Source organism: Lontra canadensis, unplaced genomic scaffold (assembly GCF_010015895.1).
Source record: "Lontra canadensis isolate GAN:19392208 unplaced genomic scaffold, GSC_riverotter_1.0 scaffold158, whole genome shotgun sequence".
NCBI lineage: Eukaryota > Metazoa > Chordata > Mammalia > Carnivora > Mustelidae > Lontra > Lontra canadensis.
The window spans coordinates 2,485,055-2,513,044 of record NW_022631152.1 but is presented as its reverse complement, the minus strand read 5'-3'; the positions used below and the strand labels follow the sequence as shown (position 1 = coordinate 2,513,044).

Genomic DNA, 27,990 nt, shown 5'->3' with positions numbered 1-27,990 from the left:
GGTAAATCATAGAAACCAAAGACAATCCTCGCTGCCTGGGAAGGATCACCACCATATCCTAAATGCCATGCCGGCAGGTCCGCCCACTATGCTGCTCTGCTGTGGGGTCTTGGTAGTGCCCCGCACAGGGACGGCACTCAAGAAACGCTCAGTTGTAGGAAGAATTATGAATGCTTAGAACCAAAAGCAGCTGGCACAATCGCCTGAGACCATTAACAAAGAGGACACAGTAGCTTTAATGAATCAATAGCTAGACATGAAGTCTGAACAGGCGCCACACTTTGGGTAAGGGTGTATCTATGACAAGAGGAGAGTGTCCTCTATTTCAAGTCAGGTGTCACCAGCATGACTCTGCATAACCTAACCCTGCTGAGCAATTGTCTCTTCCTGTGCCACTCAACCCATATGACGATTCTGTTTAGTATCATTTAAGAATATCTGAATATTTAATAAGCATGTTAGAAAGTATAATCAAACATAGGTCTCAGGTATTATAATTCCTTCTTCTAAGAACATGATAAAAAAGAAAAAAAGGTGAAGTCTGTTTTAAAACAGAACCTGATGGATGTTCATCTTGGAGAAGATTATTACAGCTACACGGCCACCAACAGTCTGGTCCCCTAGCACCCACCTTTTACTTGCTTACCCAAGACTGAACAAGGACATACCTTGGAAACAGCGTGGGTCAGAGATCATTTAACCCTCAGGAAAAACACACACACACACAAACACCACACACATTCAAGCAGCTCTGACCTTCTGCTTAAGATAAATAAATAAGTAAGATGTAAAAATCCCGGAATTATCTACAGAGAGCAGCAGTCAGTCTGTGTTGGAAACTGCACAGAACCACAAGCGGGAACATACCACCACGCACCAAAGGACGACTCTCCTTCCAAAGGGACCTTTATTCCAATGAAGGGTTTAAATTATATTCCACTCGTAATGCCAACACTGAATGCTTCTTTTTATGAAACCAAACTCTGACAGCAAATCTGAAATATTTTGACACCTCACCTAAAATCATATGGTAGACAACTCTATTACATTTTGTTACCTGGAGATAAATTGGGACTGAGTCTGAGAACTTGCAGGTTTACTGTTTAAATACACAGGTTGGCAGGCATATTTAGAAATGAAAAACTCTATTACTAACACCTCTACCCACTAGCCCCACCCAGCTGCCAGTCCTTTTTTTAAAAAGTGAAGAATTTATATTTGTTTTAAAGAGATGGTTACTGTTTTCTACCTATGATTTCATCTCAAGATCACCTAGTAAGCAGTAAATACTCTCTTTATATGAGACTTTAAAAACCCAAAACCAAAAACTATGGCTTTATAATAAAATTACAAGGCTTACAGCACATTCCATTCTTCTAGTAGAATATTTGTCTTAAAAATTAAAGAATGCTATTTTTTAGAACTGTTCTCACACATTAAACTTCCAAGGAAATTAAAGAAAGAGGGGGAGAAATGTTCATAGCAGCAATGGCCACAGTCGCCGAACTGTGGAAAGAACCAAGATGCCCCTCAACGGAAGAATGGATAAGGAAGATGTGGTCCATATACACTGTGGAGTATTATGCCTCCATCAGAAAGGATGAATACCCAACTTTTGTATCAATATGGACGGACTGGAAGAGATTATGCTGAGTGAAAGAAGTCAAGAATAGAGAGTCAATTATCATATGGTTTCACTTATTTGTAGAGCATAACAAATAGCATGGAGGACATGGGGAGATGGAGAGAAGGGAGTTGGGGGAAATTGGAAGGGGAGATGAACCATGAGAGACTATGGACTCTGAAAAACAATCTGAGGGTTTTGAAGGGGTGGGATGTGGGAGGTTGGGTGAGCTTGGTAGTGGGTATTGTGGAGGGCACGTATTGCATGGAGCACTGGGTGTGGTACATAAACAATGAATATCTGGTACACTGAAAAAAAAACTTAAAAAACAAAAAATTTATAAAAAAAAAATAAAAGAAAGAGGGGGAAAGAGGAAAAAAAGGAGAAACCCCCCCACACACATACCCACTACATATGTGTGTGTGTGTGTATGTGTGTGTATGTATGTGTGTGTATATGTATATGTGTGTGTATATATATATATCTCGACACATAAAGCAGTGCTTCTTCCCCAGATGGAAGGTACACTGCAAAGTTAAGGTAGTACGGAACTATTTTTAGCAAGGCATAGTTGACCAAGCCACAGAGCACTCAGCCACCCCATCCACCCACCCCACCCTCCGGCCTTCCCTTGGCCTGCATCCACTCTATTTGTTTCCACCCACCATTTGCAGATGCCTCTCTACAGACATATGGACCAAGATGATGAGTCATCTGTCATCCAGAATTCCTTTCTTGACCTTTGCACATTCAATCACCTTTAGCACACTCAACAGGCACGTCCTCCGCGGAGCATGTGGCCTGTAACATAAGGAGTTGAAGGCTGAACACAGAACGAGGCATTCCTAACACTCCTCACTTTGCCAAGTGGATTTATTCCAGAGCTTTAAAGGAAAATCACAACTGAAAAAAGTGACCAGATGGGTCCTCAAGGAGAAAGATACAAACGAAATCAGCAAGGATACTGACGCACTTGGCTAAAAACAGGTCTGTGATGTAGAGGAACTTCACTTCTTCGCCTTGAGAAGGAAAGTTACGGCAAAAGCAGAGCACAGGGAGCATTCCATAACTGACACTGACTTCCAACTTCACAAACACACAGTATTTTTTTAAACTATTTCTGAACTTGACACTTCATGTAGTTACAAAAAAAAAAGAATATTCGGGACCTGTATATCAAGTGGAACAAATAATAATAAAAAAAAATATCCTGTCTATAGAGCTCTTATTTTATGGCAAGCATTCTTCTAAGGACATTACATTATATTCACTTACGTCATCCTTACAGACCCTTTCCTAACGCTGGTTAGAGAAAGAGGAATGACATGCCCACCGAGGTAAGAGAATTTGCCCAAGGTCACCAACCAGCAGTAAACGGCAGAGATGGGACTCAAGCGGGCAGTCTGCCACCCAACTGGGGTTCATGGTGATGAGACACTAACCGCCTTGCCAAAGAAGTTTCACATAGATGATCCTTTTTTAAAACAGATTTTTCTGTTTATACCAAGTCTACTTCACAAGGTGACAAGCTTCACAATGAAAGAATTTAAACCAGTCAAGATGTGGCAGCATCAAAGCTCACACATCCTGACAGGTCCCTACAGAATGAGTATTGTAGGACTACCTTGTGGGAGTCCACGTGTAGTACGTAGAGAATTTAACTCGGCCTGGAGAAGCGCAGGGAAGATGACAGCCAAGAAAGACACAAAAAGGGGCACCTGGGTGGCTCAGTGGGTTAAAGCCTCTGCCTTCGGCTCAGGTCATGATCCCAGGGTCCTGGGATTGAGCCCCACATTGGGCTCTCTGCTCAGTAGGGAGCCTGCTTCCTCCTCTCTCTCTTTCTCTCTGCCTGCCTACTTGTGATCTCTGCCTGTCAAGTAAATAAATAAAATCTTACAAAAAGAAAGAAAGAAAGAAAGAAAGATACAAAAACACAAAAAGCTCAAAGATCAGACGGCAATAAAAGAAAACACCAGGGCTGCAGCAGCTAACCGCAATCATTAGAGCTCCTGTCAGTTCTTCCCCTTCAATCCATTCTCTCCCTTCCATCCCACTGCCATTGCTCAAATCCAGGCTTTCAACCTGCCCTTGGTCCAAATATTCCAGAAGTCTCTTACTTGGCTTCTAGTCTCCAGCTCCTCCCTGTCCCAGCACCTACTCCCTCCTCTAGGCTAACAGAACAGTCTTTCTGAAACACAAATCTCACCACTCTCAACAACTTCTCGAAGTTTCAACAGTTTCCAGTTCTAACATCTTTGTACAGAATCAAACACCATCCGCTCAGGGACTTCTCAACCCTGCCAGCCTCTGCTTACAGGCCCAGGAAAATACTAAGCTACGTAATCATTCTCTTCCCCAGTTCACCTGCCCCTCGGCAGAGAGTATCTGCCCTCCAACCCCATTCATCAACCTGTGGAACCTCTACTCTTTCTCCTCTTCCATAAAGTTGTCCCAATCCCTCCCCACACTGCTAGAACAGAATTTTCTTCTCTGTGTCTGCAGAGTACCACATATATATGCTTCCATTATGCTATGAGTAACTACTATTTTACACACCTGATAGAAGCCCCTTGAGGAATGGGGACAGTGTCCTAGCAATGTATCCATATTGTATCAATAGCACCTAACAGTTTCTGACACAGAACAGGAGCTTCATTCATTACTGCCTAACGACTAAGAGCATACCCTCCACAGGCCATAATAGCTTTTCTTTTCTGGTTCCCTCCAGTCGCATGAGAACAAAGTTCCAAACTTCAAAATCCAAATTCTAGGGGCGCCTGGGTGGCTCAGTGGGTTAAGCATCTGCCTTCGGCTCAGGTCATGGTCTCAGGGTCCTGGGATTGAGCCCCGCATCAGGCTCCGTGCTCAGCGGGGAGCCTGCTTCCAACCCTCTCTCTGCCTGCCTCTCTGCCTACTTGTGATCGCTCTCTCTCTGTCAAATAAATAAATAAAATCTTTAAAAAAAAAATTCGAATTACAGAAAGATACGATCCACGTTATAGTCAACTTTTCAGAATACCTACAAAGTGAGGAATATATGTTAAAAAGCACTTTTCACAAAGAACGCTCCACAGAGCAAATCCTGCAGGGTCTCAGTGGGGGTTGGGAATAAGGGGGTGGATTCTAAGATCAAATCAATGCGGAAGATGCCTCATGATGTCTCCCTCTGTGAAGAGCTAAACAGCACTGTCATATTACAGTTAAGTAAAGAAAACGTGTCTAACTTTGACACTTACTACCTTTGGGCAGTTACCTAAAGCCTCTGTTTTCTCATCTATGAAATGGGGATTAATGGTATATACTTCATATGGTTATTGTAGGGACTGAATAAACAATAAGTATCAGATGTTCAGAACAATGCCTGCACACAGCAAATACTCAATAAATGCTAGCCATTTTTAATATTCAACTTGACACAAGGGCCGTTTTCTTATCTAGAAATTACTAACACTGCACACTACATACTTTGAGAAACACTGATATAGAATAAAGAACCTACCCCCTACCATTTTAGTCATTGTGAACATTCATGGCTCCAGACTTTAAGAGAAACAGAGGCAATCAGTTTAACTGTAGGACAATGCCTCTGGCTTCCCTGGGGCTAGCAAACACCAAGGTTTCACCTGTCCCAACTTGCTGAAGCTTCAGTTTCACCAAATTAAGATAGAATTGAGTGCCTTGTGGGAACTAAAAACAACTGCTCTGTATGGAAAGAAGATTCTTACAGATGAATCTCACTATCTGCCATTCTGCACTCCTAGGAAACAGCATGTTCATCAAGTTTCTATTTTCATCATATCAAGGAATTTTGCTATTTAAGAACAAGACAAATAATCCATCCAATCCCTTTTTTTTCTCCTTTAATAATGGGCCAACTTAAAGTAGAAGATTCTTAATTTCAGCTTCATGAAGAATAAAACTGTGCAATATGTTATGTGTGAATGTCTGCACGCCTCTCCTAGGGGAAATATCACAGCTGTCATCTAGGGGCCCACACGCCTAAAAAGCTTAGGAACCACTAAACGGAGTCTTTAAATCAGGTCCAGGTATTACTGTTTTTTAAAAAAAAAATCAAACAGTATCAAAGGATATATGAGGTATTTTTTATATCCTTTCAAAGATTGCTTATGCATGCATTTATCTGTGTATACAATAATATCATACCACCCTCCTGTGTTTACATAAACAGAGGACATGACATACACTCTCCTGCAGCTAGCCATCTTCACGTGACAGCACCTTACAAGTCTATCCATGCCCACGAAGAGGTATACATTATTTGGTTAACAGACATTATCAACATTTGAGGCATCCCTATGATGGATACTTAGGTTGTTACCAGTGTCTTGTTGTTTACAAATAATGCTGAAAATACACAACTCTGATGATACATCTTTAGGAAGAAAGACGGCACAGAACTGCTGAGTCAGGAAGTACAAAGACTGCTCAACCGCCCTTCAACGGTTGCCCGTTACATACTCTCAAAGTATTTATTTCCTACACACTCAATAAAAGACTTTCAAATCTTCTATCTCTGTTAACCTGACGAATAAAAAATGGTAACTCGTGGTTTTAATTTGTGCGGCCTATTACGAACATGGGAACCTTGGATTTAAGATGAGTTATACTTATGACAACTTAGTGATGGAAACAACCAGTACCATTGAAACTGGAACAATGAGGGGAATTCTGTATATGGTTTGCTTCTGGTCAGTGGCTCTAGGGATGGCGGTCTGGAGACACAGAAGCACAACAGCTTCACCACAGTGGGATTCTAGCATGTTGCCAAATTGGAAGATGCTTAAGTAAGTGACTGCAAGTTGAGAAGAAAAAGTATTTTGCAGCGCTCCCTTAAGAAGTTAAGGGAGTGTGCGTAACCCGCTATCCGCAGAGGTCCAGCTTACCCGCGGGCTCAACTCACCGTCTAGTAGCCAGTGCTGGCCGCGTCTACTCTCCAGCTCCGACATCATGAGGCGTGTGATCACATGATCGGGAACCAAAAGACCCTTCTCTATGGACTGCTTTGCCATATCACCAACTTCTAGCAAAAAAAAAAAAAAAAAGCTTACGGACTCCTTTCTGACAGTTTTGCCTCCTCTCCCATCCTTCCCTGTGAGAATGCAGGGAAAGTTATAGGTAGAAGCTCTGGAGGTAATTTTTAAAATACTAGTTTCAATAATAGCAGCCCTGTCTCCGATTTGTCTCCCAAAGGATTATAAAAGTGGTTTTTGAAGATACACACAGACAAAAGAGCATAAGTGAAGCAGAGAAGATATAAGCAGGAAACAAAAGATGGAGTCCAGAAGTCCTGGTACCTTCCCAGAGGAGAGCCCCAAAGTGGACACAGAGCTCCCTAACAGTCTCAGACAACAAGGAAACGTGATCCATGACATAGTCCACGGTTTATGGAAGACTAAAGGAGCGCTGGGAAGCACAACCATTCCTTAGGGACCAAAAGAAAACATTCCCACTGGTCTTCTAGAAAGAATGCTAGATAACAAGCAGGTTTACTTCTTTTCATGCACCTCAATATAAATAAATGGCACCTTGCTGACACAGTTGTAAAAGCAACTCATTATTATTAGTGGAGTGCCAAGTTCATAAAAGGATATGAATTTTTTAAAATTAGAGAAAAAAACGCTTCTATCTTATTTTAAAATAACCATTTCTTGTATGTGGAAATCATGAGTTGGTTCAGCGGAACAAATTATCAGTTTAAACCTGTTAAAGTTCTAGGAATTGATTTTTTTTTTTTTTTTTTTTAAACCAAGATGAAGTCCTCTACTCTCCAGAGAACTGGAGAGGAGAATGAACCACCGAGAACCACATTCTTGACAGGCCAGTTATGTTTTTGTAAAGACATAAAGCACAATTATGTTACTGGGGAAAAAGCTCAAAAATCACTGTCCCCACCTTCATTGTGAATTTAAGGTAAAACCTTTCCTTCCTCAGGCTGAGTCTAAACTCCTAACTCCAACTTCAACACTGAAACGTGGGCTGTGAAGAGCTCCATAGCACTGGATTACTACTACTGGACAAGTATCTCAAAGTCAGATCCAATGATGCTGATTCAGGAATGCTGAAGGAAACCACAGCCAAGAGACAACCACTTCGGGGAATGTGGCTAAACATGCCTATGAACAAACATCCATTCAACAAGTATTTATTGACTCTATACTGGGTTATAGGTAATATCGTACAAAAAGAGCAGTGAATAAAAGTTGCCCCCTACTGATTATTTAAACAGAGTATTAAATAATTCATGCAGAGTAATAGTACCAATCATTAACCAAGTAACATACTACCTCAGCATACTAGGTAAGCTGCTATACCAGGCACTGGGCTTTAAGCACTTTGTATCTGTTTTTTCCTTAAAATCCTCGTAAGATCTTCACCTTCAGATAGGAAGGAATACCTATCTTTTTTTATGACAGCTTTATTGAGATACAATTCACACACCATAACACTCACTGCCTTAAAGTTACAACTCAGTGATTTTTAATACATTCTCAATGTGCAACCATCACCACTACCTAATTTCAGAACATTTTTTATCACCCCAGAAAGAAACCCTGTACCCATTAGCAAGCGCTCCCCATTTCCCCCTCCCTCTATCTAGCCTGACAGCAGCAACTAATCTTTCTGCCTTTACAGATTTGCCTATTCTGCACATTTCATATAAATGGAATCATATTCCTAGTCCCACCTGTCAAACTTTAAGATTGATTTTAATCAAAAAATATACATCTTCCAGGGTGACAGAACAAGTGAACTGGCTCCAAACATCCCATGAGGAGACAGTGAAAGAGCAGGAAACATCTTATTTGGAAAAGACTCATAAGGACATGACGACAATTTGCTCATACCTAACACCTGACACCTGAAAAGTCATTACCTCACTCAATCCCTGGGGCTTTCATCAGGGCTAGTTATGGGGATTATAAATGGAAAAGGTTGTCTAAGAAATGCCTGAATGGAGATTCAAAGGCTGCCTCAGAGAGGCTATTGTGGAGGGATTCTGAAAACTGGCGGGGGATGATGAGGCTACGTGGATGTATAAGGTCCCTTCCAATGAGGATTTATGACAGTCGGATGCGTCTGGACTGAGGAGTCTAATGCAGAACAGTATGCCAGCGGCACCCCTCACGCCTCTTCGCATCTGCTAGAGGGCACCATACATACTCCCTCTGACACCTCAAGGTGTCCAAATCGTCCTTTCCCTTACTACCCCGCTCCTGCCCTGGTATTTCTTGCCTCTGGCAGTAACACTACCCTCCTCAGATGTCACCTTAGAGCAAACACCAGTTGTGTTGGTTTTCTTGACTTCTCCCTTCTAAACTGAACGGGAAGTTCCCGCCAGTACAATTCTCCAGCATCTGTTACTTCCAAGACAAAGACTAAAACATAAAAGTGCCAACAGTCACTGCTGGGAACAAACGCGCCAACTCTGAGGAGGGTGGCAGAGCACACGAGGTTACTACGAGGAAAGAAAGGTCAACAATGGTCCCAGATGGCCATGGTGGTTAACAGGAGGGCACAGCTTACTCAAAATCAGAGCTCAGGGGTGCCTGGGGGACTCAGATTGTTAAGTGTCTGACTCTTGGTTTCAGCTCAGATCAGGATCTCATGGCTGTGGGATGGAGCCCTGCATTGGTCTCTGTGCTCAGTGCAGAGATTGCTTCAGATTCTCTCTCCCTCTCACTCTCTCTCTCTCTCTCAAAGCAAATAAATAAAATCTTTAAGGAATAAAAAATAAACAAAAGGGTGACTGGGTGGCTCAGTCGGTTAAGTGTCTACCTTCAGCTCAGGCCACGTTCCCAGAGTCCTGGGATCGAGCCCCACATCAGGCCCCCTGCTCAGCAGAAAGTCTGCTCCTCCTTCTCCCTCTACTTGTACTCTCTCTCTCTGTGTCAAATAAATAAATAAAATCTAAAAATAAACACATAAATTTTTAAAAATTAAAAAAAAAGAAAAATCAGAGCTCAAAGAACGAAGCAGTGAGTTATATTCCAAAGCGAGAAAACAGTGTCCTTTACCATAGTGAAGAACACTTTACACAGTGAAGAACAGACAACTGGCCAAAAATTCAATAGACAAAGGATCTCATAGCTAAGATCAAAGTAGATCCTTTACTTGTAACAATCCTCGACCTGCTACAAAATTAAAAGACTGCTTTTGTGGTGTTTTGCATATAAGTCAACCAAAAGAATCATATTACTTGAACAGTCAATTCTCAATTCTTAGCTTGGTCCACTTCTCAGTAGCATCTGAAATGGATCTTTGGCATAAATAGAACAGCTAGAGTGAGCCTTTAAAAAAATTTTTTTTAATTATTATTTTCTACTAATCTCTACACCCAGTGTGGGGCTGGAACTGACAACCCCGAGATCAAAACTTGGATATTTCACCAATTGTGTCAGCCAGGCGCCCCCTACAGTGAGCCTTTTTAAAATGCAGACCAACGGAAATCCTCCAGTGGCTTCCCCTCTCATTGGGAGTATAAGCCTAAATCCTCACCTTGATCCACAGGGCCCCGGGTAATCAGGCCCTCATTCACTGACCCCACCTCCTACTTCTCTCTCCATTGCCCATTCTACTCCAGCCACACCAGCCTCCTCCTAGTTTTTGGATGATCACATGTATGTGCTCAAGTAGGGACTTTTCAAATCCCTCCCCCAGAATTTCACATCGATCAAGACCTCACTTCATTCAGATCTCTGATTAAACATCACCTCAAACAGGCCTTCCACCCTATCTAAACAGCACAGGGACAAACACATTCCCCTATCATCCTCTAGTCTCTTACCCTACTTTGCACCGTTTTCTAGAACTCCACATCATACCTATTATATATTGATGTATTTTTTAATTCTATCTCCCCCAACCAGAATATTATTAGCTCATTTAGAAAAAATGAAATACTCTATTCAATACCATATACTCAGTACTTAGTACCTAGTCTGGTATGTATGAGATACTTCATCACAGTTTGTTGCATGAATGAATGAATGAACGAACGAACACTCTGAAGTTGATGGGTGACCCCCCCACACACAAATCAATCCCATCTTTCCACACACCTATTACAGTAACATGATCCCAAGATCAAATATGGCTCTACTTTACTAGGTATCAAGTTTTTCAAGGGAGATAGGAGACAAGGTATGATTCTGTATTACTTGAGATGGCCACATCAGGTTTCACAATTCAGTCTTATTTCATCAGCATTTTAAACTATGTACAGAGATGAACCAGGTCGAGTAGGGGAAATGAGGAGAAGGAAACACTAGGAGCCAATAATGCAGAAGCAAGGTGCTGCCTGGTGGACCTGGAGGGACTTTAGCATAGCAGGAGAGAGAGAGAGAGCGTGCGAGCGAGCTAGACAAGCAGGATAAGGAGTAGCGACTCTGATTTTTTTTTTTCCTAGTACATAGTTTTAGAAATGCCATTCCCACAGCCAAAACCAGCTACTTCATCTACAGGGCCCAGTGCAAAATGAAAATATGGAGCTTCCCTTTTAAAACATTTAAAATCTCTAAATGGCAAAAGCAGAGCATTAAATTAAATGCAAGTCCTTACGTGAGGACACAGGTGACATGCCTACAACGGTGTGACATCTGGACTGGGCTGGCATGATGAAAGCAAAGAAGCCTATGACAATAATCCAAGCAGGAGACAAGGGACCACACTAAAGCAGAAGTGACATCCGACAGCATTCTGCCCCTTGAGAGAGTACCTTTGAGACAGGGAAACTGAAGGGACCCCAGAAAGGACTGCTTTTTCGCTACCTCTATTCTTCCTAGGATCTCCAAGAGACCCCTGCCTTACACAGGTCTTAAGGTATGTGCTCCTTGTAAAGGTTGAGGAGTTAATTACTTCTCTGGAGTCGTCCAGCACTGCGGGTAACATAAACATCTACAGATGTAGACTGGGCAGACTCAGCAGGACTGTCATGAAGGTTTTCCAAGATCCCTGACTCTAGACCCCTTGACCCCAAGACTCCTGGCTCCAGGGAGAAAGCTACTTACAGAGGACACCTAAGCACTCATCCTTTGTTTCCCATCCAGGTCTCAGATGCCTGAGAGGACAAGTACACAAGACCACCATCCTCAATAGAAACCCGAGACCCCAAGCAAAGAGGAGACTCATTCTCTTTTTCCTTTCGGAGTCTCCCAGACACTCTCTATATCCTCAGTAAACTCTGCTCTCACTTCCTACCAGCTCCCCTTTGGTATCTCTGCTGCACAAAGTCCAAGACCCTCTTGGCTGCTCTGGCAGGACCCCTTTTGGGCCCTCAGACCCAGCCTACCCACATCACCTTGAGTTAACCCAACAAACACAAGTTTAAAATAAGTCTGCAGAAGGAAGACTTCCAGGGTCATCTGAATCCAATTTACTAAGTAAGAGAAAGCGCTAAGTGCAAAATACTGTTCCAACTATTTTTGGCAACCGTGGATCTTCTCTGGAGCAGAACAGACTGACACTTCATCTAATCTGATACAAAGTCAAATTTCTACCCCACCCCTTAATCCCCATCTGAATGAGAACCTGGAAAGGTCAAAAGCCAGAGCAAAACTGACCTAACGGTGTATCTGCATCTGAATGAAGACCTCACCACAACAGCAAACTAGATAAAGCACTGACCAGAAGACAGAGCACCTGTCCAAAAACCAGGGCCTTCATCTGCCCTTGTCCAGTTTGCTTGGAAGAGAAAGCAATATGGTTAAATGCTAATGCTAGCATGTTTGGATAACACACATACCCACTCCAATTTGTCAAGCAGTATTCCAAAGAAAGGCTGTGGACACACATAGTCTTACAGAGCTTCTGAATCCTTAGTGTGCATACACACTAAGTCATAAACAACCAGGATGTTTTCAAAAATAAACAATACGTTGAAGAGTGCCAAAAACAGGCCAACAGCTTTGCGTTTTTTAGGCTTCGTAACAACCAAAAAGAAAATCCATTATGTGTTTGTAAGACTGAATAAAATATGAGTAATTAAGGCCACATTTGGAAGAATTTTCCTCAGAAAGGAAAAGACAAAGCATCAGATTACAAGATGGTATATATTACAAAATTATGTGTATATGTATAGATACATATTATCATCTTCTATAGTAAATACATTAGAAAAATCAACATTCCACCTATTTTGTAACAATATACATTTTGGGCACCTTAACCTATTTCACTCAATTACTACTAAATATAAATTAAAGTAAGATAATCTTGGTAACTTTAAGAAATATACATTTTCAATTTCTTCAAATTAAAGTAAGATAATCTTGGTAACTCTAAGAAATACATATTTTCAATTTCAAATATATATTTTCAATTTCAACATTTTTATTTATTTGAGAAAGAGAGAGCAGGGGGAGGGGTATAAAGCAGAGGGACGAGCAGACTCTGTGCTGAGTGGGAAGTCTATGCGGGACTAGATCCCAGGACCCAGAGATCATGACCTGAGCTGAAGGCAGATGCTTAGCAGACTGAGCCCCCCAGGTACCCCTATATTTTCGATTTCTAACTAGATAAGGTTAATATACAAATTGGCAGAATTTAAGGCTCACTAGTAAGTTGTGTATTTAAGGTAATACCAAGCTTAAAAATGTATGGTAATACAGAATTTAAGACTACTGTTAGGTCGGTCATCTCTCTAAATTTTATGCTTCCAGAATACAGAAAAGTTTATTTTATTGCCCTCATTTCTTTCACATTAAACATCAACCGACTCATACAGATGATTGTATTCAGGACAGTCAACATAACAAAACATTGTCATTGTCAGCTGCTCAATGGGAAGGATGTTAGACTCCTATTATGAATTAAGACTGGTGATAAAGAAAGTATCTTTTTTCTAAATACCTAGGAGAGCCAGTTTGGCAAATGACATTTCTTTAGAAAATCCACAAGAACGAACACACACGCACACACACTCAGATACTTAGGGAGTACAAAATCCACTCATTAGCCTCTTAAACACTCAGGACAGCCAGCTTAAACATTCCAGAAACTGAATGACCTCCACACACAAATTCAACATGGGAAAAACAGATTACTGTCATGTAAGAGGAGGAAAAATGGTCCACTGTTCCTGAGGGGGCTAACTGGAGAACAGGAGGTCTGGTTGGTTTTGTAGTTCACATATTCTCCGAATCCACTCCGCATTCATTCAAGCTGATACTGACTAAATATCTACTGTGTGGCAGGCCCTGGTCAAACCTGACAGGAGCTTAGAGCCTCAATACTGGGAATGGGTGTGAGCACACTGAAAACTTTCAACAGCCAAATTTTATAGAATTTCACACTGTTGGGCAGAAAAATTAAACAACAGTTAGCACAATTAAGTTATACAGCCTCTGACTTTGCCAGTAACATTCCATACAAATGTATGAAATTAAGAAACAGAAATGGGTGATGGGTTACAAACTAAATGAAGCTGTTCAAATGCGGAATCTGCCAGCTAATTCACCACTGAACGCTGAAACGTTATCCCTGAAAATACTAGCCCAGAACTGCAGAAAGCCAGTAAGAGTCCCCTAGTTCTAGACACTGGAGACAAAGAGGTTTGTTTTAACAAAGGCAAGGATTAAAATTTCAAGATAATCAACTTTAGTCCAATAAAATCCACCACTGGAATGAAGTCTTATGGGACCGTACATCAAGTGCTATTAATACTTTAAGCAAAAGCAAATGAGGTCTTTTTAATTTCATTTGAATATGTCTTCTCTCTCTTTAGCATGTACTTTTTCAATAACCAACCCATAAAGTGGCAACACAAGGACAATTATATCACGGGTGTTTGGTGCCAAAGACATCCAATCAGCTGTGCAATGAGCCTGCCAGCATCCTATAAGAGACCCCCCCAGTTTACCCCAAGTCCACCCTAGTCACTCCAATCACTCAGAACCACAAGCCAAGATTCTCCTCCTCCTCAGGAACACACCAGTCACCAACCAAAATTTTCTGTGCGTCCACTACGTGCCAGGCACCATGGAAGGCACTACGGATACAGATATAACAATAACTTCAAGAAGCTTACTGATTAGGAGAGAAGTGGAAGAGTCACAGAGAAATCATTATTTAATAAGTGTGTGTGCTGGAGTGCATGTAAGGAGCTTGGAAACAGCTGCTCTGTCCTCAGAGGAAGAAAAAATTGAATAGACTGAAAAATAAACCACTCTTCTTAGATAGAGGAAGAAAAGGGAGGACACAAGGCAAACCACTAGCCCCCAGATTAGAGGGACAGACAGACAAATACAGGAGTCGCATATTACCTGAGCAGAGACCCACAAATGGAAGCTACCTCGGGAACCAGTGCTAGGCAGGAAAACTTGAGGGGCCCTCACAATACTGTGAGATTTATATCCAGGAGCTCCACCCGGATCCCGCAGTAATAAATACTGGAGAAAAATCCCCTCAAGCTTCCACTGGAGGGGAAAGGAACCATTCTGAAATAGCCAGAGCACTCTGTTCTTAGCAATCAACGATACATGCAGAGATGGAGATAGAAGGAAGAGGTTTAGCCACAGGACTCCACATTAACCTTGGAAAATAAACAGCTATAAAGAGATGGCTCATAATTAGGTTACTGAAATTTTTTTTTTTAAGATTTTATTTATTTATTTGACAGACAGAGATCACAGGTAGGCAGAGGGGCAGGCAGAGAGAGAGGAGGAAGGCAGGCTCTCTGCTGGGCAGAGAGCCTGATAAGGGGCTCCATCCCAAGACGCCGGGATCATGACCTGAGCCAAAGGCAGAGGCTTTAACCCACTGAGCCACCCAGGCGCCCTGGTTACTGAAATTCTAAATGTCACTTTGCCTCCGTTATAAATCTCAAACTGATGTTATTTCCCTTTAAGGCTAGGCTGTGATCAAAAGACAGGATTTAATAATCAGTAGTTCCCACCTAACACTACTTTCCCCCCATATCCCACAACCTCATGCCACCATTTCCCACCCAGCAGCCAGAGGGGACCAACTTGCACAGCTGATCGTGTTGCAACCCTTCTTAATAGGCATCAGTGGGGTTTGATCTACTATTGCCCATTTGGTGGCTTCTAAGTCCTTCCGAGACCTGACCCGTGCCTACCTCTATAGCCTGGTAGTCTTTCTCCCTTCACCCATGTGCAACACCCCACTCCATCTCTACTCTCCAGCCCCAGGTCTCTCTTCCCTCTTCAACTTCCCCAAATGACATTAGCCCTCCCCCCCTACACACACACACACACACACACACACACACACACACACATACACTCCTGTTCTCCCGCTCTGTAGCACTCATCAGGTTCATATTTCATTTATCTCACCAGTCTTCCCCACCATACAACAGGTAATCGCGTCCATCTGGTACACCAGTGTTTCTGCTGCACCTATTCAAAACAGACACTCAACATGCACTTAAGACTGACTGGTCATTCCAACTCCGGATTCAACGCCCAGAGGGCCAGGGCTAACGGAATCTCTTGCAACAGAAGTAGCTACTCCTCACAGAATAAGCAGATCAAGGCACAAACACTTCATGTATCTTTCCCAGTGAGGACTTACATGTTCAGTTCAGTTGCACAAAGAGGTATCAAAAACAACTACATGCAAGTTATCACAAGTGAAGTTCACTGATCTTGCTACTCTAAGTCAGCCGTTCACTCAAAAATATTTACGAAGAAACTATGCTCGGTGCCATGCTATAGCACATCCCCCCTCCATGTCAGAGAAACAACGGAGCATCAGCAGTCATCCCCTAGTATGTTCTAATGGCTTGGCCAGGCATCAAACTGTTGATAAACTAGCCTATTTTAAAACAAAGCCGAGGTTTAGGAATGGTGTCCTATCTTTCACTGGCACAACCAGAAATAAAAATAAAGTTTAATTTTGTCTTCTTGCCTAAAGAATCTGCCCATTTTTATAAAAGTCAAAAACTCACAAAATTAAACTTGTATATTCCTCAAAGTACTGCTAAGGGATACATGCATATATGGCAAAAAAAAAAAAACCCACAAGAAAAACATACAGTGAAGCAAGAGAATAATAATGATGAGATACAGGATAGCAGTTGGGAGTAATGGAGAAAGGACATCTGGGGGGTGTTCTTATCCCTCAGGCTGAGTGGTAGAGACATAACTATTATCCTCTGGTACATATACACGCTGCACACCCTCTTTTTCTTCTGACTGCCCATAACGTGAGGGCAAACTGGATAGAGAAAACAGAGATGGACAAATGTCCACAAAGCAGCAAATTCCCAAGATGCCTGGCTAAGACGCCAGAAACAAGTAACTACTCAATGTACTTCTCATTGTTCAAGCTAGAAATGCTGAGTGAAAGGCCCCTGTAACAGAGCTTGATTTCCTCATAACACTACCTAAAACCAGTGGAAACCACTGCCCACTTCCAGTATCAACCCCTCTCCAAAAGTTTTGTCACTGAGAATGCCAACACACATACACACACACACACACACACACACACACACACACACCTCTAAAGGCATGGTGAGAAATGAACTGCAGTTTTAGGATTCTGCAAACTACAGGTTCTCTATTCTCCCAACGCCCACTCAAAAGAACATTTTGGCACCAAACTTGTCACAAAATTAAGAAAATTTTCATTTGATAAACCACTTATCATTGATATCACTTTGATGAATCTTTTAGTAAGAAAGTAAGCTTTACAAAAAAAAAATCACTGTGAATAGATATCAAAGTCCTTTAAAGACAGAAATTATGGAAGAAAGGCATTTTGGCACCTAACTCAAATGACTCATTTCAGATGGCTGGTGTCCACCCTTCAAATGGCCTTGTTCAAAGCCAGGCTTTCTTTTCCTTCAGTATAAAAAGACATGGTTTTTAATCACTCCCTAACACTTGTGACTGATAGCTATGAAGAAACATCTGAATCTCCTGTAATGGTCAAGAGCTTACACTTCAGAGCCAGACTGCCTAGGTTCAAATCCTGGCACTGCCATTTCTAAGCCCTAAGACAGGGTCTGTGCTGCACACCCCATGCACATCACAGTCTGCACAGCCAGATGTGGTTATATTTCTACCTGTGGTTATATTTCTACTCTTCTCCTTAAATGGGGCTGTTTACAAATCCTTCACACCAGGTTATAATGCCTTTGAGGCTAGAGACCATCTTATTTTAACCATCAATAAATACCACTTGAGATGTAAAACTATCCCATCTTTAAACTCTCATCCTCCTGTCTCCAACATCCTACAGATTATTAGATGAACTTTCACCTCATTAAACCCCCCGCCTTACCTTATATGTATTATACTGTACAATCCTAGTAACCACAGTCATGACTTAAGACATTAAGACTCAGAAAAACCTGTTCGATCACACAGTAAGAATTACAGGCAGCAATGTTTCCTTTAAATGTTATCTGAATTCTTTGGCATTGAATAATTGCATAAAGTAAATTACTAAATTAAGCAAAACACTGTTATCTGATTTAACTATATAAATGGACATTTCATCCCTTTGGCCAGTGGTTCTCACACTTCTTGCTTCAGCCTATTCAAGCTGGTGCAGAAAGATCCTTAGCACAGGTTGTACTTGGATCCCAAGCCTGACCTCTGAACAAGAAAGGATCTGTTCCTACAAGTGCATGTTTGCTCCTCCTAAAGCTATCTGACATTCTTAAACACCCACAAAATGTGTATGAGTCAACTCTTACAGATTTCTGAGATTAAGATTCCAAAATATTCTCTAACAGAAGAGGCAGAAAGTTTGACGTGAAGAGAAGAACTTATTTTCACACTAACAGGTATATACATGGAAGTCATCCCAAGTGAGAGGTTATACTAGGCTAGATTGCCAAAAATCTGCTCTCCCTCTTTTTGAGCTGAATCTTCTTCTGGGTGTCTGTGTGACAAAGATAAGATTTACCTAAAAACCTTCTTGATAAATCACAAGACATTAAAAAGATTGTAAACTATTTCCAAAGAAGGTAACAAAGGCAGCTTTATACTTCATTTTATATATAATAATACAAAACTTTGAAACCATAAAGGAAGACTTTCATCCTGTTTGTCCTTTACTCCTTTGGATGAAGAACTCCCCCTCCAGGGGATCAAGTTGCTGACCACATGTCTCTCTTGAGGAGCAGTGACTTTACATGGAGGGCTGATCTTCAAAGCCTGACCTTTGCTATTTGGCCTTAGGGTCCAGTATCTACCTCATCCTGGGGACAATTATTATTGGTGTCAACCACAGCAAACTGCAGCTAACATTATTTGAATCTATGATCTATATAATCAATCACTCTCTAAGTCAAAAGAAGGTTCATAGCAAAAAAAAGATCTTTCTTATAACCTAGATTTGAACTCAAATCTATGTAAAGTATAAATGTGTACTTCTTTACCACTAATTATGAGATTAGAAATGAAAAAACCTGTAATGTGTTTTCTTTGAATTGAGGTTAAAACTGACATATAACATATTAGTTTCAGGAGTACAACAAAATAACCTGATATCTGTAAATATTAGGGACTGATTACCACAATAAGTCTAGTTAACTTCTGTCACCAGACACAGTTATAAACTTTTCTTCTCCTGATGGTAACTTTTAAGATCTATTCTTTTAGCAAGTTTCAAATATGCAGTACAGTATTATTAACTATAATCAACATGTTGAACAATATACCTCCATGACTTACTTATTTTATAACTGGAAACTTAGACCTTCTGACTACATTCGCCCATTTTGCACCTCCCTCCCCATCCCCACGTCTGGCACCCACCAATTTGTTCTCTGCGTCTGTGAGCTCAGGATCATTTTGTTTTGTTTGCCTGTATAGTCCACATATATGTGAGTTCATACATTTGATTTATTCTTGCCATCTGCATTTTTATCATGGGATGATACCCTTTTAAACACATCACAATGGCTCCATAATGAGGCAGAGAGCCAAGATGATTCAAGGAATTACCAGCAGGCTGAAAATCAGGCCTCTTGGCTCTTGGAGCTCTGCTTCTAAGTCACTGTCCACAGGACGGAACACATCAACGTGCCTCACACATCATGGCCTCAGGTATCCTCACCTGCATGGAGGGGGCCCGCCAGCTCTGTCGTCTCCGAGGTGGAATTTCAATTTCCTTCACCTGGTTTTGCGGCCATGTGTGGGGGCCAGGGGATCCAGCTTGCCCAGTATGTGTGGAATCACACCAGTCTGCTTCCAACCACCAAGATTCCACTGGAGCTGAGGAGACGGACCTCAGAAACTAAGGAGCAGCTCCCTGCTTTCAGCGGCAGTCGCCGCATGGGTCTTCACACCCATGCAAGATAGAGGGGTGCCGTCCGACCAGACCCCAGGCCTGCACCACCTTGGCGCTCCCTCACACCCGGCCTGCTAGACCTCCTGCAAATAAGGGCCAGTGCTTTGCTTGGCCTCTCTGCTCTTTTCTCTCTGGTCAGGCGGCATCTGTACATTCACTCAGTCTCATTTTGTACCCCCTTGGGTCCAGGGGGTATATTGCTATAATAGACAAGATTAAAAATATGTATGGACAAAAGCCAAGATCCTGCGTAGGGAAGGGGTTCGCATTACTGGAAGAGCAGGTCATCCAATATCTAAGTATAAGGGAAGTCCAGCAGATTCTTTATCCTGAAGCTTTCTGCCCACACCAACAGATCAATTATTATTTGACACTGCACAGGGATTCAAAGAATAAAACAGTGCAGTAACCTCATTTTAAGAATTTAAATAGATCATGAAAGAAAAAGATACCAGGAGTCTTAGAAGCCAAAAAATTTTGGATGTCTTATGTCAGGAGCATTTTTTTGGCCTCGAAGGGGAACACATGCATTTATAAACATACCATGAACATCTGGCCCAGTACCACATGCTGCCTTATATAAGCAGATCGGGATGGAAGCAACAGAAGCTGGCCAAGGGAACACATGGGAAAAGGCAAGTCATCTGAGAGGTGTGCCAAAATCCTAAATGAGTTTTAGAGCCACAGCGTTTCATGTCTCAGGCTCCCGTTCTGCCAGCGGGCCTCGGTGGCCAGCACACCGGGCACTTGCAGCCTGAGGAGTGGGACTGTCCTTCAGACTCGCCTCCCCTGGGACCTCAGCAAGACTCCATTACTCGGCGCTTTCAGAGGACAGGGAGGAATTTCACTTTTAAAGCAACAGAAAAAGGAATTCCTTCGTCTTGCACGAGGCCCAGAGTGTGGATCCGGCCGTGCCAGGCACCCCGCAGGCTGCGTGTGCGCGGGATCCTGGCAGCGGACCAGCATGAGGGAAGCTGCCGTCTCCTCCGCTGCCATCTGCTCCCACAGGGTGCGTGGCTACTGCTGCCTGAGAGGGCGTCTTCCCTCCTTCCCTCTCTCCCTCCCTCTCCTACGCCCTCCACCCTCCACCCCACTTCTATCTCACAGCTTTCTGGCAATGCTCTGGTGGAGAACTACAGCCAAATACCCAAGATGCGCCCCGCTGGCCAGCCTCCAGCAGACAGTCCCACAGGCAGAAAGGGGAGCGGGGCAAACAGCTGCTCCTAACGCTCTAGTAGGACACGGCTCCTGGCGGGGGCAAAAGGTCCCCGAAGCAGGCCGACAGGTAGTCACCCTGTGACACCCAGCAAGAAGAATGGCAGGTAATACCACAGCGCTGCACCTGTGAAAACCAGTATGCAGGTTCCTCAAGAAATTCAAAGTCGAATTACCACATAATCCAGCAATGTCACTTCTGGGTGTTTATCTGAAGAAAATGAAAATGCTAACTTAAAAAGGTATCTGCACCTCCACGTTCACTGTAGCATTCTCTATGATAGCCAAAATATGGAAACAATCTAAGTGTCCAGCAATGGATGAAGGGATAAAGAACACAGGGTATTAAAATAAAAAAGAAAATATGGTGTCTCACTCTATATATACCACACATGCACAAACGTGCAAGTGTGCAATGGAATATTACTCAGCCATAAAAAGGGAAGAAATCTTGCCATTTACAACTTGGATGGAGTTAGTATTATGCGAAGTGAAACAAGTCAGAGAAAAACTAATTACCATGTGATTTCACTCATATGTGTTATTTAAAAAACAAAACAAATGAGCAAAAGGGAAAAAAAGAGAGAGACAAACCTAGAAACAGATTCTTCACTCTAGAGAATAAACTGACAGTTACCAGAGGGAAGGTGGGCGGGAGAACGGGAGAAGAAGGTGATGAGGATTAAGGAGCGAGCTTGTATGGAAGTGTTCAATTACTATGTTGTACACCAGAAACCACTGTGTGTTAACTAATTGGAACTTGAATAAAATCAATGACCGACAAACTAACTAGAGTATTAACAGCAAAATAATACCAGAAGCACGTCACTTAACACATATGAGGTGCTGGAAGAGAGCCGAGCACACTGCTGTCAAGACCACTATTTTGCTTTCTTGAAACTAAAAAAGTATTATATGCACAGAAGTGTTTTGTACACAAAAAGGGAGAATATTGTAAATTTCTGGATGGGTGTGTCAGTTTTATGTATTTCTATGTATATTCTCAATTGTGAGCTTAAACTAAAAAAACTTTTTTTTGTTAAAGAAAAAAGGATTAAAGAGGACAACTTGGGTTGTACAAACAAGTTTCATTTAACACTACGTGAACTGGACAGTCTCCTTTCAGAGAACTACAAAATGAGGCAGAAGGTAGGAAGGTTTTTTTTTGTTTGTTTGCTTTAAAGATTTTGTTTTTTTGTCAGGCAGAGATCACAAGTAGGCAGAGAGGCAGGCAGAGAGAGAGAGGAGGAAGCAGGCTCCCCGGCAAGCAGAGAGCCCGCTGCGGGGCTCCATCCCAGCGCCCTGGGATCATGACCTGAGCCGAAGGCAGAGGCTTTAACCCACTGAGCCACCCAAGTGCCCCCCTAGGAAGGTTTTATAGGATAAAAACAAGAAAGAAAAAGGAAACTTATCTGACTGGGTGGGGCCACAGAGTCAACCTTCTTTCCGGTGAGAAGGCCCAGAGCTGGCCTGGCCTCTTTGGATACTGGCTGACAAAATACACTGCTTTTCCACATGGAGCAGTTACAGAGGCACAAAAATTATCTAAGTTTCAGTTTGCTGACATAGCACAGTGGGCACAAGTGGTTCCATCTTGGGCCTAGAAACTTACATCAACGCTATCGTCGGGCACATTTTTTTTCTTATATTTTATTTATTTGACAGAGAGAAAGAGAGAGCACAAGCAGGTGGGAGCAGAAGGCAAAAGAGAGATGGAGAAGTAGGCTCCCCACTGAGCAAGGAGCCCAACAAGGGGCTCAGTCCCAGGACCCTGGGATCATGACCTGAGCCAAAGGCACCTGCTTAAGTCACTGAGCCATCCCATCACCTAAGGGGCACGTTTTAAAAAATTAAATATTGGACCAAACCTTATTCTAATCCCATATATGCATTACCTCATTTAATTCTTACCACATTCGGAGGCCGTACCATTACTATTCTTGCTTTGCAGCTGAAGAAATGGATCTACAAAGTGACTGAGCCATGGGCCGGCTGGCTTCCGGCTGGCTTCCCAGGGAAGTGGGATCAGAGCCCACACTCAACTGAAGGTCCAGTAAACGCGCAGCTTCCCACGCCCGCCAAGCCTACTTCCACTTCCTCAAGCCATTGATCTCTTTCAATTCCTCCCACCCTTGAATCCTCTGTTCAACCATCTACCCTCCACTTCTGAAGGAGACCACCTCAAGGGCAGGTCTTGTTCAGCTGAGTGACTGAAACTAAGCCTCAAGGTGCAAAGGATTCCTTCAATAGTTTTAAGCTAAATAAGTAAATAAAGATGGGATTTTTTAAAAGAAAAGAAAGCGGGGCACCTGGGTGGCTCAGTGGGTTTAAAGCCTCTGCCTTAGGCTCGGGTCAAGATCTCAGGATACTGGGATCGAGCCCCACATCAGGCTCTCTGCTCAGTGGGGAGCCTGCTTCTCTTCCACTCTCTCTCTCTGCCTGCCTCTCTGCCTACTTGTGATCTCTGTCTGTCAAATAAATAAATAAAATCTTTAAAAAAAAAAAAAAGAAAGAAAGAAAAGAAAAGAAAGCAAAATAAAATACGGCAAGAAAAAATAATAAACCCTGACTCTTCAGAGTCTGTCCCAGGCAAAGGGAAACTAAAGTCTTGGTAATACCACTTGCTTTCTTAGAGCTATGACAGGAGGAATAAACTTTATCTAAAACTTAAATTGGATTTTAAAAAATAAATAAAAATCTTTAAAAAAAAAAAAAAAGGGACGCCTGGGTGGCTCAGTTGGTTGGACAACTGCCTTTGGCTGAGGTCATGATCCCGGAGTCCCGGGATCAAGTCCCACATAGGGCTCCCAGCTCCATGGGGAGTCTGCTTCTACCTCCGACCTTCTCCTCACTCATGCTCTCTCTCACTGTCTCTCTCTCAAATAAATAAATAAAAATCTTTTAAAAAATATATATAAACACTAACTTTTTAAAGCATGTTTCCTTCCAGGTCTTTGTTCAGGGAAAACAAGTTAATAATGAGTTTGTAGCTCAACACAGGTGGGACTAGGATTGATTTTGGGAGTTGATGGTGAAGAGGTACACTGTTCTGGATAAGAAAGTAACAGGTATTGGAGGACTGAAAGCTGGGGGATAGATAGATGGAGAGATAGAGCAAGCAAATTCTCCAGAAAGGAAAAGAGCAAGAAAGTAACACATTAACTCTGAACTAGGGGATGGGCAGGCAGAACTAGGGGGTGTGTGCGAAGAACGGCTGACAGGTTTTAGGATAGTGGCGTCCAACATGCCCTATCAAGATGTTGCTTGTGCCTGACTCCAAACACCATGCCCAAAACTCAATACGACCATCTCATATGAGGGGTCCTTTGGGAGAAGAAAATACAGGTAGTGGCCAATAGGGGACGAAGGAATGCAGAAAAAGGGTGGCCCTTACAAGACTGAAAAGCGGAAGTGAAGACCTCTAGAGAAGCATGACCTCTAAGAAAGAGGTTATAGGGGAGTGGGCAGCACTGTAAATGGTGGAGTAGACCACTGTGTGCCCACCACGTAGGTGGTGAGGGTCCAGGTCTTTCTGATTCAACAGATAATGCTGGAGGACCCGACAAGCACCACAGACCATTCCCCAGAGTTATAGATCACGCCCACCAGAGAGAACGCCTGTCCCATGCCGTGCAGTCACTCCCACGCCACACATCATGACTCAACACCAACAACCAGGATTTGTAGTTGACAAATCGCTTTACAACGAAGTGCAAGCTGGCCCAGAAGCAGAAAAGAAACAGTGAAGAGGAAAAGAAGAAGACATTGTATTTCACCTTGGGCCTAACTAATCCAAGTACAAGCTGGTCATGAGACAGAGAACCTGACGGTACCTCATGAAGGAATCTGCTCATTCTCCTGCTTCTGTTCTTGCTGGGACCTGCACCCTCTCCCTACACGGGCTTACGGTACTGATAATGCATGTCCTCCTTGTAAAGGTCAAGGAGTTAACAATTTCTTTGGAATCTTCCAGCATGACAGATAACATCTAAAGGCTGTCAAGAAGGTTCTCTAAGAGCACTGACTCCAGACACCCTGACACCAACACCCCCGGGGCTCAGGACAGAAGTGACTGATGGAGACCAGTTCCTGGATGCCTGCAAGGGCACACACACCAGACCTCAGTCCTCAATAAAACCCCCAGGCCCAGCAAAGACAAGACTCTCTCTCCTGTTGGAGTCTCCCCAATGCTCTGTCCGTATCTGCCCTCTCTCTAGATCTTCAATAAACTCTGCTCTCACTTCCCTGTTTGATTTCCATCCTGCGCAAAGCCAAGGACCCTCAGACCCCCACCAGCCTGCCTCGGTAAGTCACCGGACAGGAAACATTAAACTCCGCCCATTAAACCAAGGATTGCCGTCAGCTCACGATGACTGACTGCCGCAGCTGTCTCTATTTCAAGTGCAAGTTCCTAGACATCGGAGGATGTTTGGCTTATAAACCCAACGGCCACAAAGGTACCGGCCGCTTGGTTTCAACCCCTAAGTTGACTTTCAAGTCTCTGCATCGGCTCACAATGTTATTCCAAGCAGCATATATGTGAAACTGAATGCTCGACCAGACACACTAATTTTAGAAGTCACTTTAAAACTTTCCCACTTTCTCCACCTGCCAAATGAAAGGAGGACAACAAAGCAGCTGCCACAGCTGCTCTCTAAAAATTGGTACAGTGGTGACATACATTCTTCTGAGACAAGAATTCTCCGACTCTTTTTTTTTTCTTCCCAATGCAAAGCCAGAAGATACCGGGAGTCTCTAAAAATGATCAGACTCACGCAGCAGAGCAGTTTCAGAGAAAGGCATCAAAGTCAGGCGGTAGCCAACAAAAGAAAGTTGGTGGGTTGTTTTTTTTTTTTTAAAGATTTTATTTATTTATTTGACAGACAGAGATCACAAGCAGGCAGAGAGAGAGTGTGGAGAAGAAGCAGGCTCCCGGCTGAGCAGAGAGCCAAGATGCGGGCTCGATCCCAGGACCCTGGGATCATGACCTGAACCGAAGGCAGAGGTTTTAACCCACTGAGCCACCCAGGCGCCCCAGAAAGTTGGGTTTTAAACTCATTCCACTTCTTAAGTGTATCACTGGATTCCACTTCTTTGCAATCTCAAAACAAAATGATAAAATATCTTCAGGCAAATTTAAACCTAAATAAGTCCATGGTAACCGCGATAGTGCTATTATTTGGCTCCACAGATTTTATGCAAAATATCACCAAGATCCAGTTCATGTGACCTTTTAAGAGCAACTCCTTCTACTTTGTGTAAAAAAGCAACATGGGATGAATCTGTATCAAAAAGAAAAAAGACAAAAAAGGAAGGAATGAAGGAAGAAAGGCAGGAAGGAAGGAAAGCAAGCAAGCAGGCAGGCAGGCTGGCACCTTAATAGGGATCATGTCCTAACAGACAGCTTTGCCTTGCCTTGTGTAACACTTCAACTGTCAAGAACAAGCTTTAAAAATGGATCCTACAACTTTTTTTTTTCTTTTTTTTGCCTTTCACCGGCCAGTAACCATGAAACAGATTTCCGAAACGTGTTTGTATCGGGTCTGTATAACTGAAGACAAACTAGAGCAGAACCAGAATTACAGAAAGATTCCATCCTCTTAATTTAACTTCTAGAAACACCACTTCCCACCCTGCAATGGGTTCCTGGTTTCTGCCACTTCGAACATTTCACGCCGCCCAACAGCAGTTCCAGCTCCGGCTCAGCCAACCATCTGTGGCTGTCTTTCCCGATCCTGGCCCTGAAGGAAATGCAATGTTTCAGGGCTGTTTGGCTTGGCTGCATTCCTCTAGACATAAGCTAAGTGCATGCATTTTTTATTCTCCAGGGTTTGAGCTTCCAACAGTGTTCATAATATGACATTCAAAATCTAAAACTGACCTTGACTAGGAGATGTGGACTGGCCCTGAGACAACCTAATGGAACAGTCAAGGGGGAGGGGGGGAATCCTTCCACAAGGCTCTTAAATGCATTTCCTCTACAAAACTAACATCACTGCAATCAACCACTAATAACTAACACCACACACTGGCCAACTAGGATCAGAGGCTGAGGCACTCACTTCAGGGAAAACAGAAGAGGGCAACAAAAAGCCGAGCTCCAGGAATCAAGATAACTAATATTTTAGTGCCATATTTTAAAGTATCAAAACTAGTGCAAAAAAAAAAAAAAATCCACAATGAAAATGGATCCAACTCATTTAAACAACTCACTCTCACGCATTTTAGTCCTGCCTCAATCTGTCAGATCTGGTCTTTATCTTTTAAAATGTTGCATTTTGATCCTTTTAGTGCACTGAACAACCCCACTTCTCTCACTTACTGAGTTTTCTGGGCACCCTCTTAAAATTTCACCCAAGGACAGTGCTTCACTCACCTGACCATGGCCTCAGCTCTGCCAGCACATATTAACTTAATACTCACGAAGAGATCCCATAAGGTAGCTGCACCGTTACTCTCCTTCATAAATGAGTAAACACAAAAAGGTTAGCTACTTTGCCCAAGATTGCGGTGCAAGGGTCGCCCAGTCAGATTCCAAACCCAGCCAGCTATGTAGCTCAGAGCCCACACTCTTAAAGACAAACACTACCTCTCAGAGCTTTGAATGAACAAAGGCATTCAGCATAAAATCAGAGTCCTGGATTTTAGGAAATAAATACTACATGAAAACTATTCAATAACCATAATTAATGGCAACCTGGGCAAATTTAGTCATGATTTATTCATCACATGGATCAATATCCTACGATATTTAGGCTAAGTGGTCATTCCACCAAACCCCCAGTATTTACCTAATTTGTCCCTAATACTTTTAGCCATCCTCAGAACGAACCAAGGAGGAGATGGAAGTTCAGACCTCACTC

At 42.7% G+C, this 27,990-nt stretch overlaps 1 protein-coding gene across 8 annotated transcripts in view; it reads right to left on the bottom strand.

Annotated features, from left to right (window-relative positions):
* Nucleotides 1–27,990, bottom strand: part of AK4 (adenylate kinase 4) — a 66,007-nt gene that overhangs the window by 22,202 nt on the left and 15,815 nt on the right. For 6 of the 8 annotated variants that reach the window (XM_032844851.1, XM_032844854.1, XM_032844858.1 and 3 more), the window contains one exon: nt 6,546–6,665. The exons of 1 other annotated variant lie outside the window; for it this stretch is intronic. In XM_032844851.1, the coding sequence (XP_032700742.1) occupies nt 6,546–6,665 (120 nt within the window). Of the gene's footprint in view, nt 1–6,545; nt 6,666–27,503; nt 27,540–27,990 lie in introns of those variants that run through there. One more of the 8 variants, XM_032844853.1, reaches the window with a different exon arrangement.